General features: G+C 51.2%; 1 protein-coding gene across 2 annotated transcripts in view; it reads right to left on the bottom strand.

Annotated features, from left to right (window-relative positions):
- Window positions 1-2,388: 2,388 nt before the first annotated feature.
- The window catches only part of LOC144729821 (cytosolic 5'-nucleotidase 1A-like), a 38,706-nt gene continuing 28,690 nt past the window's right edge, over window positions 2,389-12,404 (bottom strand). For both annotated transcript variants that reach the window (XM_078610334.1, XM_078610335.1), the window contains exons 4-7: window positions 5,788-5,917; window positions 4,112-4,234; window positions 3,788-3,972; window positions 2,389-3,458 (exon numbers count right to left, since the gene is read on the bottom strand). In XM_078610334.1, coding sequence (XP_078466460.1) covers window positions 3,111-3,458; window positions 3,788-3,972; window positions 4,112-4,234; window positions 5,788-5,917 — 786 coding nt within the window. In that variant the 3' untranslated portion in view covers window positions 2,389-3,110. The remainder of the gene's footprint in view (window positions 3,459-3,787; window positions 3,973-4,111; window positions 4,235-5,787; window positions 5,918-12,404) is intronic.

The raw sequence follows: 12,404 nt of genomic DNA, 5'->3' as shown, positions 1-12,404 counted from the left end.
AGATGCCTTCCTTCGAACCTTGTCACCTCTTCGAGATTCATGTCTCCACTGCTGGATGGTCTCAAGCCGCTATTTGATTCGATCTTTTGATATAATAATCCACCTAGTACCAGCACACTAGCCGATTACATCACTCCATCATCATGGCCATCACCACCACCACCAACTTCATTATTGTTACCATCAGGTTGGTCAGAAGCTTCCGCAGCTGACCAGTACCTCAACTGCGCTGGACGAAATGCCTGCGGCAGCCTCCACTCTTACATCGGCCTCCATGCCCGAAGCAATCAATCTCACAACTTCGGAGCAGCAGATGTGTCGTGACACGACCGCGGTGCTACGCGAACGCCGCAATCCCTTCCCGGCCACCTGCACTGAACACACACCCGCATGCAGCGCACCCACGTAGTGTCCTGGTGGGAGGTTGCCTGGTACATCGGGTTTTAATCCGAAGGGCCCCTAGGTTTCCCGGTGCCAGGAGATTGGCCGACCTCCACAGGACAGGTTACATTGCGGTGCCCCTAAATTGGCTTAAAATTGTATGGGCGCAAAAAAAAAGGTTCCTTCGGCCAACCGCAATGAGTTACTCACAACATTGGGGGGAGGACGAAGGGTGGAATATTAGGCGTAAAGAGAAAAACCGAAGGCTCGAACAACTGGGCACGGGAGAGCAATGGGTGGGCGGGGCGGCAGCAAGAGTATAAAGGTGGGAGCCCCGTGACAGCTTGGAGGTTGTCTCCAACCTCCAGGCTGTCATGACCCACTTCCTGCCTGCTGTCCTGCCTCTTCAAGCCGCTCACAGCATCCGTGTGATGCCAGCAAGTGCTGCTGCGAGACAGTGATTGGGCAAGACTTCTCTCGTCATTCTCCCTCCAATTTTCTCAGCGTCCATGGGACGCCGCGATTCCAGTTTCAAGGTACGGGGTAGGACGTTTGAGTAGCTGGGTTCATAGGCAGAGTTACGCTAGGCTGTCCTCGCGAAATATTCCTCAGGGTAATGTGTATTGGCGCCATTAATAAACTCTAGTTCAGAATATCGGTGTAGTGTGATTTCTGTGTGTGGGCAGACCCTCGGCGTAGCGTCTGTGATCTGTGTGGTGCGTCTGCGTGGAGCGATGGTGTGCCCGGCGTGAGAGCGGGTGCAGGGCTGCAGAGTGGGTGTGGTGATTTGAGCGTGCGCGTGACGCACGTGTACTGCAGCCGCCATCGTTTGCGCGTGTTTACGCTCGCGTTGTTTATACAGCGCGCTTTATGCAGCGCGTTTAGACAGTAAAAATAGCGCCTATCCTTTTCCGCTAGCATTAGATTTGCGGGCACGCGGATTAGGGCGTATCCACCGGGGGGGGTAGGTGTGCATATTCATACTGCCGCCGTTTCTTTCGTTCAGCGCTCACCTTTGCGAGGGAAAAACGCACCTACAGGGGCGCACTCGTGTGCACCTCGTTCGTTCTTTTCCTTTTGTGGTGGGGTGTGTGAGCATGTGGGAAATAATCCCGGGCGGTGGTGAGCCAGCCGAGTAGTTATGTCCCTCAGAATGGGCGCTGGCGTGGGGGGACCGATCACTTGATCGGCGGCGGCCCGGAGAGAGGCAGCCGATCAGGAGGGGGGAGTGGAGGGGGTGGACTTCGCGCCCCGCCCGCTCACTGGGAGTGGGGAGGTGGACATCATCCCCCACAGATGCTACCGGAATTCTCCTCCAACTAGGGGATGAATGTTTCATGCTCGCTGAGGTGAGTGACCATGTGCGGGGTATACATCATCAACGCCTCGCACAATGCAGATTACGTCCTCGTTTCAGCGGTGAACACAGCCCAGCGTGGCTCATTTATTATCATCCCTGCTCCTTGAGGGTCGTGCAGCTCTGTGGGCCCAGCACCTTCTATTATTCCCTGCCCCTTTCCTCCCTTGATCTAAAATTTGCTTTTTTTACAAGGTTTTAATGTATGCTCGGATAAGCTTATGTCCATCCCAAGTTGAACTCTTATTATTTATGTACATTAAACAAAAGCAATTTGACAGAGCATCTCTTCTACATTCACCCCTTGAGATCACATCTATTTACATGGTCGGGGCCCACGTAAAAGCAAATTGAGCCAAGCGGCACAGTTCAAGGACTGCACGGCCCACTTGGCAGGTTTGACCCATTCAGGCTTGTTATTGTTTCGAGACTGTGGCTACGGTTGCCCTAACCCCCTATTTCCCATAAAGCCTGAGTATTGCCAACCACGGCAGTTTTTAGGAGCATAACCCCCGCGGTTGGCAAGGGATTATTGTACACCTATCTTCCCGAATAAAGTCTTGACAACTGACACATTTGACGAAGTTCATCACGTTGTGATGCCGAACATGAGTAAATCACCTGTCAGTGGAGAGTACACAACAACCAAGTGGGGATTTCAGACTACGTTACTTTAATCCAGATATAAGACAGTTGGGGGTGGTAGATGAGGTAGGAGAGGATGAGACCGCCTGAAGTGGGGCGAGATGGCTGGGAAAGGGGAGGCCGGAGGAAGAAGGCGGGCACCGTGATCAAACACGCAGAGGGCCACACTCAGTATAAAAGGTGTCCATAACAAACATGAAATGTACTTCTGATGAACAAATTATTTTGCAGTTGAATGGGTGGCAAACCATCGCTATCCCTGACTCCACCCAACTTTGTTATAGATTAAGGCACTCTCGTATGGTTTTCCTATATAGTAAGCTTGTCAAGTTTATTCTTGTATAAACACATGTTACTTTGGAACAGTTGTCATGTAAAGGACTAATGATAAATGCTACACCGTAAGGTGAGGTCCGTTGCTCATGCTGAATTGATCAATGTAATAATTTTAACGTCTACCATATAATATATACTCCCACAGTGCTTTTGTTCATAGTAAAGCACACAGCAGTAGCAGCGAATGAAACAATATATCCCAAGGAGTGTCCTACTCTCAGCCAATACCAATCCTGGCCACACCTCCATCCTGTAATATGGACGGTTGGCAAGAATGAAGAAACACGAAAAACAAAAACCCCAACAACAAAAAAACAGTAAAAAAAGGTAAGCATAGACATTGATAGATGTATCTCTTAAATTGCATGATGTTAAAACCAGACTGGCCGTTCTACTTTTTTTTCTGAGACTTATTGTATTTTTGACCAATTCCAAATGGCACATGTGCCGCCACAGTGCCGTGCTCGTGTGCACCCTCGACGTGAAACATTTGATCATCAAAAAAAACATGGGGCCTGATCTTTTCAAGCAGCGGTCCTTTCGGTGCACCGGCCAAGAAGAGGGCCTCGTCGACCTCAAGGCCCCACGTCCGCAGGGTCTTCAGGGCCCGAGCCCCCGAGCTGGCAGCGCTACGTGCGGTTACCAAGTAAGTGCGAATGGGGCACCCCAGCCGCTCGCCTTTCACGTGAAACTTTCTCTGCATGCGGCCTAGGGTCTCCAAGAACATCTTCAGTGGGCCCTGGAGATAAATAATTAAATGTGATATATGTTTTTGTTATACAGTTGCTGGGCACTGCCCCCCAAAGGCCCAATATGCCAGCAACGAACAGCAATGTCAAAGTTGTAATATATAAGGGTTAACATGTTTAATTAATTGAGCAAGGTGAAAAGAGCTTGGTGAAAAGAGCTTGGGGAAATAGACAATTGGAGGGAATTCCAAAGTCCAACAGTGCAGGTAATATAACATTTGTTAAATATCTTACACATTCATTAGCGCACTAGCATTACATTCACCGTATGAATATTTCTGCCGCGAGTCAAAATAAATTAATAGGTGCAGAGCTATACCTGGGCAAGGGGATTGTCGACAAACTTCTTTTCATGTTCAAAGAAGGTATCAAGTCCATGTTCCTTAACTATTATCTCCGATTCATCTGAGAAGAGTACCGCGTCACCATCAAACGCCACACGCAGCTCATCATTTTTTAACACGCGATCCTCCGGTGGGTTGAACATGGTTGCCGCAGCAATCCCTGTGCAAAGGAATTAAGTCACAATACCGGGACATTACTCACAAGTATCAGACTTTACAGAGAGAAACACGTCTGTTATGCACTGAATATTATTTAAATTTCCAAAATGTGTAATCCGTGTGAATAAAATTATACTGACCTTCCTCGATTGCTTCCTGCACCTTTTCCGCATCGGCAGATAAGTACAAATTTGTGAGATACGCTTTCAGGTAGCCAATTGGGCTTTTTCCACCAGTCATGCAAAACCTCTCAATGTTCAGACCTGTTGAGAGCCATGTAAAGTTTAGTGCAGCATCTACCACACCGACCATTTATGATTTGTTAACACCATCACTTTGCAACTTTAAGATTTATATGAAATACACCCTTATACATCCAAGGTCGTTACGAATACAGAATACATCTGCTTTTATATGGATGGGGGACATAGTAAAGCGTTTATCCAATTTGTGTTTATCCACCCATTTTCGTCACAACTATATCTTATTTGGAGGATTGTGCAACGCTATGATTGCCATGGCCATCATCATCATAAATATGCCACCACCAATATCAACACCACCACTACCATGGTCACCATTATCACCAACAACAACCGTAGTTTATCACTATTAGTGATGTCACCACGGTGCTTGTGCCAGGCTTGGTGTACTTTAAAGCCACGTGAAATGTCGAAGATTCACTGGCAAAAGGTCACAGAACAGACCCAGATGCCATGGGTCAACTGAGATGACTGGCAGATGCTCCACCTGTGCTTCCCACTGTGCCAACTTGCTGTGTATTAGCCACCCAGTGCTCCGCTCATTGTTGTGAGCATTGCTCCTCCGCTCTCCGTTGTTGCTGGAGGGCGACAGCCTTCAAATGCCCAGTAGAGGCATTCACGAGCTTCCTCCACAAAAGCCCATCTTAACGCCACTGGTACCAGTCATCCGCAATTCCAATCAGCTCCACAATCTTCTGTCCCACATCAGTCCATCTCTTCTCTAGCCTGAGCAGCACCTGTTTTTCCCCCTCTATCCGGTCAAACAGAAGCTGCTTGGGCATGCAGTGGCTGGGCATGTTGGCTACAGGACCCGGCTAATGCAGCATCATCTGCCAGAGGAGCTCACTATTAGGACTATGTGCATATCTTTCAAGGATTCTTTCAATGGTCTCGTTAAACCCAGTATGATCGTAGGCAAGCCTGAGGGAATTTTTCAAACTGGCACCGATATTCCTGAAAGGGCTCCAGATTTCACAAGTATAGAGAAGGGAGGGCATAACTTTTTCTGAGAAGAGCCGGAGTTTCATATGGAGCAATAGACGAGGTAGCTTCCATACAGCATTATGCAGCTGAATAAATGATGCCGCTTGATTTGGAGACCTGCGAAACCGCAGCTGGTCATAAGCACACTCCACAGGTACAAAAACGTCTTCATTCTCTCCACTGCTGCACCATCACTCATGGGGAGTGGAAGGGGATGATTCGATTACATAAAATATCCAGCAGGTGCTTTGTTTTTGTGGGGCTGATGATAAGGCCCCATCCCTCGGTAGCATTGCTCCAGGTTCTACAGCATTGTATCCAACTTCTTTGAGTGGGTGGCAATTACCAGATCTGCATACATAACATGGTTGACCGCAGCCGGGCATCGATCAGCCTGCCATTGGATTATATCTGTACCGGCGACCTCTGTATTGTAAATTCAGTGTACTAACCATTACACCACGGCAGCTCCTGTTTGCAATGTGTCTTTGTAATTTAGAGAGTAAGAATCTGAAAGTGTGAGTTATTAGCAACACGAGTGTCCAGCATGGCTTATTTAGAACACTCACCGTAATGGTTGATGCTGTTGATGAGTCTGACCCCAACTTGTGCGTGGTGATTGGTCATTAGCACCACATCAAATATCTGGTCACTGTCTGGGTAAAGATGGCGTAGTCGGATATTGACAGCCTCCAGGGCCTGTTGGAAACATAAATAACCTTTGTAAGTGGGATTAGTCGAGTCAATTATATACACACATTTTTACTTCCTTATGTTGGTTGGGCTATCTAAAACCTATTTTAAAATGCACATGATGTTTAAATATTGTACTGACAAAATGCATAGGTATCCATGCCTCTCAATGTCCTTTTAAGTTCGATTTGTGCACGTTACAAATGTAATAATGATTAAACCTACAAAAAAATAAAACGTCTTCCGCAATAGGTACCGAGTGGATCGGAGTAAATGTACAATCATGGTAAATATGTGGTTACCCAACTAGAGCTGCACAGCATGTGGAGGATTAGTTATGCGTTGGAACTTTGAGGGGGTTGCATAATTTATACCATCGAGGAGAAAAGTAATATATCAATTAATGGTTTGTTGTCGGTGCAGATGCGAGTCCCACGACCAATTTTGACGAAATTTGGTCTAGTAGTATAGGCATTTCTCGCTTAATGAGTGATCTGTCCGAGAATGCGCTATAATAAGGAATTTGAATTTGGACATTTGTTCGCAAAATGTTTATTTAGCGAGCGGAGATCAATTGATCGATGTGTCCCATGGCAGCAGGAGGTGCATGGCGGACCGCAGCTGTTTGCTTACGAGCTGTCCTGTTCTGAGTGAACCACGTGCTTGGTAATGTGGGGGAGGTGGTGTCAGCGCTGATTAATTTCAGACGCTAAGGGCAGGAAGTCACGCTCCATCTCGCATCCCCGCATCTGGCTATGAACCCAGCAAACCTGGTTCAATTCCGAGCCAAGGAAAACATCAGTGACGAATGATATTTGAACCAGTGGTCCTGCATGGCCCTTGCTGCTCCCTCCACCACCTGACATCTACCATCAGACAACATCAATGCCAAGCACCTGCAAGCACTGTGGTTATTCATCTGTGGTGTTACAGTTGATGTTTGATTACTTCATATTACGTCATAAAAAAAATTCTAATTTGCATTTATGTAAAAAAAAATGTTCAAGAGTGGAACATTTTGGGCCCGAAATGTAGCTCAGCTTATAACATGGGAGTCAATGGGTAAAAAAATTAACCCGTAAAAACAAAGTTTTTCACTATAAATCCTTTATATGCGTGGCGGCTAGAGTCCTCTCGTCCTCTGGCTTGAGATGGCTGCCACCTATGGGTCAGATGATTGTCTGGCAGCATTAAGCAATAGGTAATTAAATATTTATTTTTCCCTAAACAGTGTAAAATTTTGGAAAAAAATTTTCCCGAAAATTAATTGTCACACACAACGAGTCTGTGTAGAAAATGTCAGCTCGATTGGATCACGGGAAGTGGGTTAAAAAACGACCGAAAGATTTGCACGGTCGTAAGCAAGCAAGCACGCAAGCAAGCAAGCAAGCGAACTTAATATAAAGGATTTAATAAAGGATTTAAAAACAACAAGAGTTTAACAAGTTTTCGTTTACTGAGCAATTTTCGTGAAACAAAACTCGCTCATTAAGTGAGACACACCTGTATTAGTAGTAAACCAAGATTTAGAGGCGACTGATAATTAACCCTTCCTTTGTGCATGTCTAATGCAAAAACCATGAGAAAGTTATGAACAACACCTCTAATTATCCGCACATCTGATTAGCAGTTGGCTACGTATGGTGTGAAATAAATTCAACATACATACATACATAGGCGATTTGGTATGTTGGTGGAAGAGACTTCCAAGGTTAAACTTTTTTTAATTTCTAAACTTTGCCATCATCTAATTTATTGACTGAGCACATGCGCACCTCCATTTACATAGCAATGAGACAATGCTGGATATCACGAGATAAGCACTGTTGCAATTACATTTCAAATGCTGTGCAAATAGTTATGTCAAGAGGTCACGGGGCAGACCCAGGTGCCACGGGTCGACTGACTGAGATGACCGAGATGACTGGCTGATGCACAACCTGTGCCCCCTACTGTGCCAACTTGCTGTGCTTTAGCCACCCGGCGCTTCGCTCGTTGTTGTGAGCATCGCTCCTCCGCCCTCCGTTGTTGCTGGAGGGCGACTACCTCCAACTGCCCAGTAGCGTCCTTCACGAGCCTCCTCCACAGAGGCCGATCTTGACACCGCTGGTACCAGTCATCGGCAAGTCCACTCAGCTCCACGTCCTCCTGTACCACATCACTCCATCTTTTCTCTAGCACGTGCCGCGCCCGTTTAGCCTCCTCGATCCGGCCGAAGAAAAGCTGTTTAGGCATGCGGTGGCTGGGCATGCGGGCTACATGACCCAGCCAACGCAGCCTTGCCTGCCGGAGGAGCTCACTGATGGGACTTTGCTGAGATCTTTCAAGGATTTGTGAGCTCCTCACACAATCCAGCCTGGTTAAACCCAGGATGGATTGTAGGCAGGCCAGCCTAAATGTTTCCAACCAGCGAAGATGATCCATTAGGGGGGTCCACGTTTCGCAAGCGTAGAGAAGGGAGGGAATGACTGTGGCCGAGAAGACCTGAAGCTTCGTGCGGAGCGACAGATCAGGTAGCTTCCACACAGCATTACGCAGGTGGCTGGCGCGGCGGGGGGGAGCAGCCGGGCCGTTACTGCAACGCTACTGGGACCAGTGACGCCAATCGCCGAACCTGCACCGTCACCGCAGGCTGCCTTCATCATGGCAGCTGGGAACGGACCTCCAGCGTCTGAGCCAGAGCCATTGCTGCGGGAGGTCTACGCGGCGATCCAGGGGCTGCGGAGCAGAGACCAGGGGCGCGACCAGCCACCGCGCCACTGGCAGCCGCCTCTACAACACCGCGCCGAGCCACCTCGACGAAGGGGCATGTGTGCCGCACGGAGCCGGAGACAGCCAACTCCACCTGGAACCCACCGGGGCCGAACACCGACAGGAACCAGGCGAGTGACACCATCCCGGCCGGGCTCCACCGTCCTAGTCGGTGGCCGGGGATCGCTACGGGGCCGGGGATCACGACGGACCCGGGGCCGGGGACCGTGACGGGGACAGCGGCCGCGACGGGGATGGGAATCGAGTCACGGGCGGACGTGACGTCGCGGACGGAAGTAGCGTCGCGGTCGGGGGTGATGTCACGGCCGGAAGTGGCCTTGCGGCAGGAAGTGATATCACGGCCGGGGATGGCGTCACGGCCGGGGGTGATGTCACGGCCGGAGCCCACCCCACGTAACAAGGGCGCATTTACCCTGCTGCGACACACCCCAAAGGAGGGAACCCCATCTTTGGCCCGTTCACATCCATTCCCCGTCACCTCGCCATACACCACAGGATAGTGAGCCGCTGCCTGGTCAGTGGCCGGACTCAGCCATACAATGGAGGAAGCTGGCAAGGTGGGTGGTAGCGGCCGCGTTGGGAGCCTCGGTACTGGTCGGTGCAATCGTGGGAGTGTCGGCACGCATCTTGGTTGACATGGGGGCATCGGCCACAATAATCTCGAGCACCATGCACGAGATGCTGCCGGATAAAAACCGGCCTTTAGTCCCCGTCAAGACGACGTTCATCGCAGCAAATGGAGGGAATATGGGCTTCCTGGGCCAGGTTGAAGCCCCGATGCAGATTGGGCAGCTTTCGGTAGCAGGACCCATCCTTGTCTCGGCAATGCTGCCCGTACCCTGCCTGTTGGGGACGGACTTTCTGAGGCAAATGCCTATGAAAATTTATCTGGCCAATGGGCGGGTGGAAGTGTAGGGAACACATCTCTATTTCCTAAAGGCGGAGGGGGCCGACCGGGGGGTACCCTACGTGCAGGCTCTGGTCCGTGAGTCTGTCTCCATTCCCCCAGCAGCCCAGATCCTGATACTGCTGCAATATTGGTCCTCCCTCGTGACAGCCTGGCCAGACTCACCCATCCTGGTGTCTCCGGCGCCAGCCGCCACGGATCGCCACGCACTGGTGGGGGCCAAAACATTTGTCCAGGGGAAGCAGCATCTGTTCATTCAAGTGCTGAACACCTCGAACAGAGCACTGACGGTGCAGGTGGGAATGGTTCTGGCCCACGTTAGTCCCTTGTCACTAGGAGCCCCCGGGATGGGGCCAGAGCTTGTGGGAAGCATCAGTCAGTCCGAGGACAAAGGGGACAACTCGTGGATGGACCAGCTGGCGGGGCCTGAGCCGGATTTGCCGCCCGACCAGAAGCACCAGCTGCACTCATTACTGCAGGAATTCTCTGACGTGTTCAGCCGGTGACCGTTCGACCTAGGACGCATACATCTGTTGCAGCACAACATCAACACGGGAGACGCCGCACCCCTGCGCCAAAACACATAAAGAATGAGCCCAATGGAAAAAGGGCACATACAGGAAATGCTGCAGGAGGACATAATTTCCCCATCCTTGAGTCCCTGGGGGGCACCGGTGGTCCTAGTCAAGAAATCAGACGGGTCACTGAGATTCTGCGTGGACTCAATACCGTCACGCTTGCCGACGCATATCCCATACCACGTATCGATGACTCACTTGATGCACTGGCAGGAGCAAAATTTAGCAGTACATTGGATTTATTATCCGGTTTCTGGCAGGTCCCACTGGACGCGGACTCCCGGCCTAAAACAGCGTTCCAGGCACCACAGGGCCTGTTCAAGTTCAACTGCCTGCCTATGGGCCTCCAGACTGCACCGGCGACGTTCCAACGCTTAATGGAGTTGGCTTTAGCAGGCCTCCAATGGTGCCTAATCTACCTGGACGTCATTGTCTTCAGCTGATCATTCGATGAACACACTGGCCGATTGCGTCAGGTATTCCTGCGGTTCCGGAACGCGAACTTGAAGATCAAGCCGTCAAAGTGCCACCTTATGCAGTCGTCGGTACACTACTTGGTCCTTGTCGTCAGTGAGTCTGGAGTGGCTACAGACCCGGAAAAGACAGCTTGCGTGAGGGCCTGGGCTGATTCCACAACGATTCCAGAGGTACGCAGGTTTGTGGGCTTCGTGTCCTACTACCGCCGGTTCATACCCAACTTCGCAACCATTGCGAAGCCCTTGCACGTGTTGACAGCGAGGAACCAGAGGTTTTATTGGGGACATCTGGAGGAGGAGACATTCCAGCAGCTGCGCTCGCGTCTGACAGATGTACCACCATTGGCCTTTCCGGATTGTGACCTCCCCTTTATCCTGGACACGGACGCCAGCGATGTGGGCATCGGCAGCGTCTTGTCACAAATCCAGCAGGGTCGGGAGGTGGTTATCGCCTACGGCAGTCGTGTGCTGTCATCAGCGGAGCAGCGCTACTGCGTCACACGTAGGGAGCTTTTGGCGGTCGTCCACTTCGTGCAGCAATTTCGACCCTACCTGTATGGTCGCAAATTTACGGTCCGCACTGACCACACGTCCTTGCAGTATTCGCTCCGCATCGACCAGCCTTCGGACCAGCTGGCCAGGTGGATAAAGCATTGTCCCGGCTGGCGCCCCAGGGCCCTTGTACATGCACCACAGGTGCGGTACATTGCAAGGAGGCGAGGCCGGAGGGAATGGTCATCGCTCCCGTACACACGGCAGGGGGCACACAGGGTGAAGTCCAGCTGACCGACCATGACCTGGGGCTAACCTTGGAAGATTGGAGACGACTACAGCAGGAGGAAGCCCCCCTGCGAGCCCTACGTGCCTCAGCGGAGGCAGGGGGGGGAGGAGTACGTCATAAGGGAGGACCTCCTCATGCGATTGGACCCGGCAGGACGCCAGCGATGCCTGGTGGTTCCGGAGTCGCTGCATCGACAATTGGTCATGGACGCGCACTGCCGCCAGCTGCTACACCTGGCAGGGCGGAAAACACTGTCCACATTACAGGGTCGGTACTTTTGGCCAGGCATGACCGCTGACGTGCACCAATGGGTCGCTACCTGCGTCGAATGCGCGCAGCGGAAGCCACCACCCCCGGGTAACCCGGGCGCCCCTACAGCCCATCGCGTTGGACATGCTGGGACCACTGCCGGCTACACCACGGTGAAATAAAAACCTATTGGTTGGAGTCGAGTACTGCACGAGGTGACCGATGGTGTGGGCCCTCAAAGACCAAATGGCACAAACCATTGCCGATGCCTTCGTGGGGGGCTATGTTCTTGATAAGGGGGCACCGGAGCGGTTGCTCACGGATCAAGGTAGCTACTAAAGGATGTCTGCTCTATTCTGGGCACTAAAAAGGTCCGAACATCTCTGTATCATCCCCAGACCGATGGGATGGTGGAGCGGCTTAACCGCACCATAGCGGCCATGCTGTCCCAAGTGGTGGACAAAAACCACTCTGACTGGGACCACTCTGACTGGGATCTCCCGGCCGGTCTTAGCGGTGTACAGGGTGGCCCCGCACACAGCGACGGGGTTCTCGCCATTTTTCCTGATGTACGGACGAGATCCCGTTCTGCCTATTGAGGTGCAGCTGACGGACATTCCCGTGAGAGCCGACACATGGCCAAAAGCACTAAAGGCCTCCCTCATTTATTTAAGGGAGGCCCGCCAAGCAGCCGAGGCCACATCGGCCACCAGCCAAGGGAGCAACGTAC

Source organism: Lampetra planeri, chromosome 33 (assembly GCF_965212315.1).
Source record: "Lampetra planeri chromosome 33, kcLamPlan1.2.h2, whole genome shotgun sequence".
Classification (NCBI taxonomy): Eukaryota; Metazoa; Chordata; class Hyperoartia; order Petromyzontiformes; family Petromyzontidae; genus Lampetra; species Lampetra planeri.
This window is presented reverse-complemented; position numbering and strand designations above follow the sequence as displayed.